Source organism: Mus pahari, chromosome 5 (genome assembly GCF_900095145.1).
Source record: "Mus pahari chromosome 5, PAHARI_EIJ_v1.1, whole genome shotgun sequence".
NCBI lineage: Eukaryota > Metazoa > Chordata > Mammalia > Rodentia > Muridae > Mus > Mus pahari.
In genome coordinates, this window is record NC_034594.1 from 102900681 (window position 1) to 102909443 (window position 8763).

General features: G+C 42.9%; 1 protein-coding gene across 1 annotated transcript in view; it reads right to left on the reverse strand.

Annotated features, from left to right (window-relative positions):
* Dars (aspartyl-tRNA synthetase) overlaps positions 1 to 4841 on the reverse strand; it is a 54929-nt gene extending 50088 nt beyond the window's left edge. Inside the window, exons 1-3 of the mRNA XM_029538687.1 lie at positions 4629 to 4841; positions 2539 to 2596; positions 1065 to 1157 (exon numbers count right to left, since the gene is read on the reverse strand). Of these exons, the coding sequence (XP_029394547.1) occupies positions 1065 to 1157; positions 2539 to 2596; positions 4629 to 4694 (217 nt within the window). The 5' untranslated portion in view covers positions 4695 to 4841. The remainder of the gene's footprint in view (positions 1 to 1064; positions 1158 to 2538; positions 2597 to 4628) is intronic.
* Positions 4842 to 8763: the final 3922 nt, after the last annotated feature.

Here is an 8763-nt window from a genome sequence, read left to right on the forward strand (position 1 = left end):
AAAAAAAAAAAAAAAAAAAGTTGCAATATGAAACACATCAAATAAATTCTTCTGAAGAGACTAAGATGACTTAGCTCGGGGCTGGAGAAATGGGTCAGTGGTCAAGAGCACTAACTGCTCTTCCAGAGGTCACGAGTTCAATTCCCACAACCATCTATACTAGGACCTGATACCCTATTCTGTAATGCAGGCATACATGGAAATAGAGCACTCATATACATAAAATACATAAATAAATATATCTTTTTAAAAAGTTTGCTTTTTTTAAAAGATGTCTTAGCTTTTTGAGTTCTGTTCATATTCTACCAATTATGATGAAACTGGGCAAGCAACTTTCTTTCTTTAGAAAGTGAATTAGGGGGGCTGGAAAGATGGCTCAGCAGTTAAGAGCACTGAGTGTTATTCTGAAGGTCCTGAGTTCAATTCCCAGCAACCAAATGGTGGCTCACAACCATCTTGAATTCAAATTCCCAGCAACCACATGATGGCTCACAACCATCAGTACAGCTAGTGTACTCATATATAATAAATAAATAAATAACTTTTAAAAAGTGAATTAGAAATGTCAGTTCTGCCTTCTTCATATATGTATAGGCATGATTAAATTTGAAAAGCAGGAAGATACAAATGAAGTTATAATAAATATAAATGTCATTAAATTTTTAGAAAATGCTAAAGAGTAGGCCAATGCCATTCTTCCATAAAAATTGAGATTTAAACAACCTTAATGTTTCTTTTAATATTTTCTTACCCAAATAATTACATCTATAAATATACAATGTGGGGATACACAGACTGACTAGAAGTTAGAAGTATATACTGCTTTTACTCAGGACCCATGTTCCATTCCCTTTAAAACCCAAATTCTGTTAGGCAGCTCACAAATGCCTTTACCTTCAACCCCATGAGATCCAAAGCTCTCTTCTAGACTCTGCAGGCACCTGAGCATATACATACCCATATAAAGACATACAACAGGCAAAACACTTATACACATTAAGATTTTTTTTTAAAAAAAAACTGTATACACATCCAAAGAGCTATAACCATTAAGCCAATCTTACCTTTTGCTCTGCTTGTATGAACTCTTGCACGAACCCAAACAACATCATCAGCTTTCTGTACTGTCAGGTCCTTAACTCGAACCAAAACTCTATCTGTAATACACAATAAAGCAATTTTAAAATTCAGATTTACAGTGATAATTGTCTGATATCCAGCTTAAAACCTTGCTATCACTTTAATAGTTCTCTTTGGTGTTTTCTCTATGCAATGCCTCCTTTATGAACTGCACGTCCTAATTACACTCTTCTACCATCTTCTACTTACTACCACCTTAAACCAAGCCACTTGCCTAAGACTAGAGCAAAACGCTCCTAACTATCTTTCTTCTAAGTCAGTCTATCCTGTAGTCATAAACCTTTCACACTGCAAATTTGTTCAACATGTCAATGCTTTTAAATGGCCAAATACAATGTACCTCACCTGCCCGGGCCAAAGCTAACAGGATGATTTGTGGCCTTGCTATGAAAACAGCCATCTGCTATAAATAGGCTAGCTACAAGGGTCTCTGACATGCCTGGATAATTGTAGTATCTTATTCCTTGAAACTTTGAGTAACCAAGGGAAGCATTGATTAAAACTAATATATAAATGCCAGGAAAAGGCTCTTGAAATTCCTTGCCTCAGGTTGAGATGGTGTAGGCCCAGGGCTGTAGTTAGCATCTTTCCCACTAGCAGGAGTTCATAGGAGAGAATGAGAAAATGTCCTAAAGGAGGCAGAGCCAAGTGGTAAAGAAAATGCTAAAGATTCACTAGTCTCTAATACAGCAGGTTCTCAACCTGTAGACCAGGGTCTCTCTGGGGTGGATGGCCCTTTCACAGGGGCCTACTTTATCTAAATACACTAGCTAGTCTCATAAGGCCAAGATGCAACTGTAAAGAAATACAGTTTACAGGAGAACACTATGGTTCTCAAGGCCCAAAGCAAAGGACACCAAAGAGGAATGCTGCCAGCAGACTACAGACCAAGCAGACATCTGCTGCATCTACTGTGCAAATCCAGGACGTACACACTGTGAGAGAGAAGACAGAACAGCCTGGGGGTTTAAAGGGGACATCTGGCAGGGCAGTGATGGCACTTGCCTTTAATCCCAGCACTCAGGAGCAGAGGCAGCTTGGTCTACAAAGTGAATTTCAGGACAGCCAGTGCTACAGAGAAATCCAGTTTCAACAAACAAACCAAAAATTTAAGAATTAGATCCGATTGGATTGGTGGTACATGCTAGTTGTAAATCAGCACTCAGAGGTATAGAGGGGAAGGTCAGAAGTTAAAAGTCACTCTTTGCCACAGAGAGTTCAAGACCAGCCTGAGTAATTCTAGTTCACAAGACTCTGCCTCAAAAAATAAAAATAAAAAAATATATTCTTTTCCAGATTAAGACCTACAGGCTGATAATGTTTACAGAGTGTGGTAATATCAATAAACCTTTATTTAAACTTCATGAAGTGTTCTAGAATTAAAAAGAAACTACTAACCTGGCTTTTCTTGTGATTGTATCATAGAGGATATCCCATATCTCTCTTTAGCATAATCCTAGAGAAAAAAAAATTTTTTGGTAAGATGACTTTTAATTTAAATACATAAATACAAGCACCTAGAACTACAAATAAATTTGTATTGATTTCTAAAAGTATACTATTAAACTCAGACATTTTAAATATGGAAATTTGTTCATATATATGAGCTTACTACAAAGAGAAAAACACCCAGTTTCTGGCTATATATTTATTATATTTACATATATGCAGATATATCATGCATAATAGTACTCCCAGGTATAATTTACACATGCATAAAATGTTTCTTAACTACCTTATTCCAAGGGAGATTAATCTACTTCAAAGAAGAGATATAAATTTCCCCTATGAAGGGAGTAAAATGAAGTCCTACAGTTTTATTAACTTCCTATTACAGGAAGAGATGTTCAAAGAGAACCAATACTTTGGGTAAGGTTTCTGAGCACCAGATGTTCAAGTTTTAGAAATCGGAGCAGTTTGATACACACCAACTACAACTTTCCTTTTGTAAAACATGACCAGAAAATTCACCTGCCTCCTATTTCTAGAAACCAGTCTATTAATAACAGATTACAGTTTGAGAATGGCAATGTTATCAAATTTCATGGAGTAAGTTAGGAACAGGAGCTGAAGTTCAGGCTATGAACTACACTTATTTAACAGTTAAGTAGTCTTTCATTTTATCTTACTTTACCTCTACAATGATCTTTAAGTTCCTTCCATTTATTTATAGAACTCTATTATAATGTCTACCATATACTGTATCTTATACCTATACTACTTACAAGGGTGTGTTGATAATTTATACAATTAGACACACTAAAACACACAAAAAATAATTTCCTTAGTTTTTTTTTTTTTTTTGGTTTTTTTTTGAGACAGGGTTTCTCTGTATAGCCTTGGCTGTCCTGGAACTCACTCTGTAGACTAGGCTGGCCTCGAACTCAGAAATCCGCCTGCCTCTGCCTCCTGAGTGCAGGGCTTAAAGGCATGCGCCACTACGCCTGGCTCCTTAGATTTTTTTTTTACAAGGTAGTTTTGAAAGATGTCTGAAACAGTTTCTGTTCTTCTACATTCTCTTGTTGAAATTCTCTTTTCAATAAGAGAAACTTTTATTTTTTTCAAATATACCGAAATAAATCATGTTTCAGGGCTTACCAAGCAATCACTTCTGAATGTTAATAAAATACATTTACAGAGTAAATGAGCCACAGTAGAAAGACACTGTTACATAGTGACATGTGCCATAAATAGGTGGTGCATTTGAACCAAAGGGGGGAAAAAATAAGAAAAAAAGTGTCATTGTTTCTATTCAGTATTCGCATTTCAACAGAACTAAATATTAACTTATTATTCTGAGTTATGACGTAGTTAGCAAATGCTGAATTCCTCCACCAAAAAACTAGGAGCCAGGAAAAGATTAAGGTCTAAGTATTACTACAATACAGCTAACTTGGAGGGTTTCAAACCTTGGTTTCTGGAACGTGCTAAAGGATCACTGAGGGTTACCTCTGGGAGCTGCACTAACTTACCTCACAGGGTCACTGAGAAAGGAAACCAAGATAACACGTGTGGGCAGCTGTCACAAGGGAAAGTCATTAAATGCACTGGCAGCTCGTGCTGCAAAGGGCTGTCTTCACTGGCCAGAACATCATGAGGGCTAACGAGGGTATCGATTAGTAGTGGGACTGGGATGGTGTGTTCCGTGCAGGACGTGCTAACCTAGGGAGGCTCGTGTGACCCTCGCCGCAGCCACTTCCGGTTCCGTGAGCGCCACGCGTTTGCCCGTCCCCCCCCCCCNCCCCGCCCCGCCCCCCACGAACACGGTTCTTCCAGGCCACGGTCCCAAGAGTTAACAGTCCCGAGGAGTTCGGGCCGCGCGCCCAAGCACGTCCCCTGGGGTCCTCGGGAGCACCGGCCTGCGACGCGACACCCCACGAGGTGTCAAAGCGAGTAAAGCACTGACGGGAGCTACGGAAGCGGCGCCCGGATCGCCCCACTCCCTCCCTCTGCGCACTCCCCGACCCGGGGGGAAGGAGGCAACCCACTTCCGCCGCGTCCACGATCTCCCGCGGCTTCTCTTGACCCTTACGGCTGGCGTTGGCGCTGGGCATCAGGACACTGGATTTGGGGAGCGGATACCACCCTCCCTCGCAGGCTTCCGTAGGGCAGGCTAAGAATCGGACCCTCCCGCACAGGCTCGCCCTCCCAGCCCGGGTTCTAAGCCCCGCGTCTCCGCGTGGAACCTGGGCTTCAGAAATATCGCGAGAGCCACAGAGAGCTCTCGCGCGCCGGCGCCAGCAGCTCCTCCCTCTGCCCTGCCCACGGGAGCCATGGGGCGTGACCCAGAAGTGGGTGTGGTCCCGCAGGATAGGTTCCGAGGAATCTTTCCTGTAGCGCCTCTTGACCTACCTCTTGGTCTAACTTCATTGCTCCCAGAGTCCCTCTTTTTAAATTTAATTCTAATTAATTTAAAGACAGGATCTGTGTAATGCTGTCTGGCCTGGAACTCCCAAGGATCCTCCTGCCTCTGCTCCCTGAGTGCTGGGATTAAGAGGGTGAAACACCACTGTTTGCTTGTATATTTAGAGACAGGGAGTGGGGTGGGGTGAGTATCATTGTTTCACCCTCCCTCGCAGACAGCTTGTCATAGCGTTCTGCAAGCTCAGGCCCCAATCTCCGCTTTTGGAATTAATGCCTGCACTGCCCTGTGGAGGCCTCTGGTCAACCTGCTCTGTGTGGAAAGGCAGGATGCTGTGTTATACAGGTAGGCTGGTAGGCTCCTAAGGCAGGATGGAGTACTGTTTTAAAAGCAATAGCCTACAGGGTTTCCTTGGCTTGCTGCCTTGTGAAAGGCAATGCAAAGTGTTGATTGTCCAATGGGTGAAGCTTCCCTAAGTTAGACTTTTGAAAAATGCTGTTGGTTTTTATTGAATGTGGGCTTTGGTTATTCGGGCCTGCAGTTAAACCACTCAGGAAGCAGAGGCACAAGAGGGAGGCCAGCCTTGTTTGTGTAGTGAGACCCTATCTCAAAACAACAACCAAAACGAAAAGTTTGTTGGGATGAAATTTGAAGACTTGATTACATACTACTTCCCGTGCTGGACACAAGCTTTAGCTGTCCCTGTCACATTTCAGCTATCTGTAGTGTCTTATCTTGGCATAAAATGTCATGGTCAATACATGTTTACAGGATACAAGTGCCCCCCCTCCGCAACCCCACCTCATCCCCTCAAATGAAAGCTCTATGGGAATAACTTTACTTGGATCTGGAATCCAGGTAAGATAGACATGGTGGCTCCAGAGAGTGAAGTTTACTATGTAATTATAGGTGTGTGTGTGTGTGGGGGGGGAATACGGTCCAATTAACTCATCAGTGGTTATAAATATCTGCTTTGTGCTAAGTGTTATATAAGCCATTGGCAATAAAATGATTACTGATGGTGCGTGGAGTTAACTCTGGCCTGGAGCCTGAGCTGACCCTCCTCCTTGATGCAGGCTGACTGCCGAGAAGAGACACAGCTTAATAATCTGCTCCTGACTGCTCAAAACAGAAGAATGTATTCATTCCCTAGGGAATGACAGTGAATACTTATGGTCAATAACACATTCCATTATAGTCAAGGGATTCCAATGCAGAAAGCATCTGAACCTGCTCCATTTTTAAAAGAAGTATTTATTCCCTTCGCCTTAGTACTGATGTATGACCTGGTTGACAGAAGGCAACACATAAATTCTGTTGTCACTTGGTAGGGTGGGATTGTCATATTTCAGTGTGTCCACAAGACTCCGTTTGTTTGTTTGTTTGTTTGTTGTTTTCCTGCATATGTCTTACTATGGCCCCTTTGCTTTGATAGAGTATTCTTATTTAGGTCATAACTTTGGAGTAATGATGTAAAAATGTGTAAGAAATATCAACTATGACTTTTTCTATCGAATACTATAAAACTTGTGTTTAGGACCAGGAATTCAAATCTTTTTATCTCCCTTTCCTTGCAAGACTTATGAAAAATGCTTTAGTTCCCTACCCAGTAAAACCTTGGTTTACACAAAGGCTCCATGCTCTAGTCTAGGAATTCGATGGCCTGGAACAGTGACCCTTTTCTCCTTGGAGCAGTGACCCCTTCCCGCTTCCTCCATTTCCTGTGCACTGGTTCTTTGCAGACTAGTCAACTGAATAAGACTGTGAGGTCGGACCCCAGCCAATGGGGAAAAGACACGGCTGAGTTAAAATGAAAACCAAATGTACTTCCTGTGTTGGGATGTTTGATGTTCAGAGGTTACCCTTGATCAAGAGTCAAGTTTACCTTGACCAGATACTTCAGTTGGAATGGTCGTCTCTTTCTTTGTGATTCTGAACTTATTTCTAACTATGTGCTCTTGCTTTCTCACCCAACAGAAGAAAAGCATTTGCTGCATCAGTGGCATACTATACTCCTGAGGTCTCCCAAGTGTCAGTAGTTGGGGTTTCTCAGCAGAAGAGCACGTTGGCAGATTGGGGCCAAGGAATGCCATAAAGTCACACATGCAACAGACCTCACTCGAGAGATTTAGTGGGGCTTGGGGAGTATACAAAGACGGCCTTTGAGCAAGGATGGAGGAGAAAGAGAACAAGTTGTGAAGACACAGGCTTTATAAAGGGGTACAGTACATGTGCGCAGGGAGAATACGCAAATGGGCTGCGTTTGGTGACTGGTGAGATGACATGGCTGGTGTCTCTTGAGTTACTGGAGGCAGGCTGGGTGGGGAAGACCTGGCTCTGGGATGAGGACAGTTCTTGGTTTTCTTTCTTTTTTTTTTTTAATATTTATTTATTTATTATATGTAAGTACACTGTAGCTGTCTTCAGACACTCCAAAAGAGGGAGTCAGATCTTGTTATGGATGTTGTGAGCCACCATGTGGTTGCTGGGATTTGAACTCCAAACTTCCAGAAGAGCAGTCGGGTGCTCGTACCCACTGAGCCATCTCACCAGCCCAGTTCTTGGTTTTCTAACATTCCTCTCTCTTATTTATTATAAAAGGCGAGGAAATAGGAAGGGGTGACAGGTGAGAGAAATGGGGGCGCCGTGTTCTTTAGCTTGCTTCCTGCTGTCTGGGGACGGTGTCATCTTTGGAGTACTCTTGATCCTCACCATCAGGAAGTATTCAGTAGTTATAAGTCTCTGGCTCTGTGGCTAGGGGTTGGTGGTTCTGTAACAACTGATTAAATGTTTGATTAGAGAGTTTTTGAATCTGTTGTCTGAGAAAGGTAGAGAAGAGGTTGATAAAGTTAGCAAAAGCAGGACCACGAGAAGGGGGAGGCCCAGGAAAGGAAGTATTCTCTTCCATATGGGGCCCTCAAAGGCCCAGGGGCTGGAGGCATTGAGTTTTTCCTTACATTTTTGGAGGTCTGTTTGAAGTTGTTGGATTTATTTTGTATTGTACTGGATCGACTGACATAGAAGCAGCGTCCCTCTTGGAGGAAGAGACAAAGACCCCCTTTTCAGCTGTAAAAAGATCTAGTTCTTGTCTATGTTGGAGTACCACTGCTGCCAAGAGTCAATTTGTCCTTGAAGGGTGAGTATGGTTTGGGCCATCTACTGGAGGACCTGAATAAACTGGGAACATAACTGAAGGTACTTGCCAGGAGGGTGGTCAGTCCTGCTGGTCCACGTAATTCCTGTGACGGCCAGAAGGGGCAGGATTTGAACTGGCCTTTTATCATGTAGGGCAGCTATTGAGTCCACAACCAGAATCAGTACAGGCTCCTCTTCTGGTGTCATCCGCAACTTGGGGAAGAGAAATACTAGCATGCAAACTCCTAACCAACTGGCAGGTAGGTGTTGGGAGACTTGAGTACAGTGAAGAATCAAAGCATTGGGCTACTGGGGCTGAGATGGGGTGGCAAGGGTTACAGTTTTATTGCAGTCTTAAGAAATTTAATGCCCCTACAAAATGTGTCCTGGATGCCTCAAAGTAGTTTGCCATGCCAAAGAGGGTGGTAAGAAAAAGGTAAGGAGTTGTGACAACACTGGTCTCAGGGAAGTTGGTGAATGGCGATGTAAGATTGTTTGATGACGAGCCGGGCGTGGTGGTGCACGCCTTTAAGCCCAGCACTTGGGAGGCAGAGGCAGGCGGATTTCTGAGTTTGAGGCCAGCTTGGTCTACAGAATGAGTTCCAGGACAGCCAGGGCTACACAGA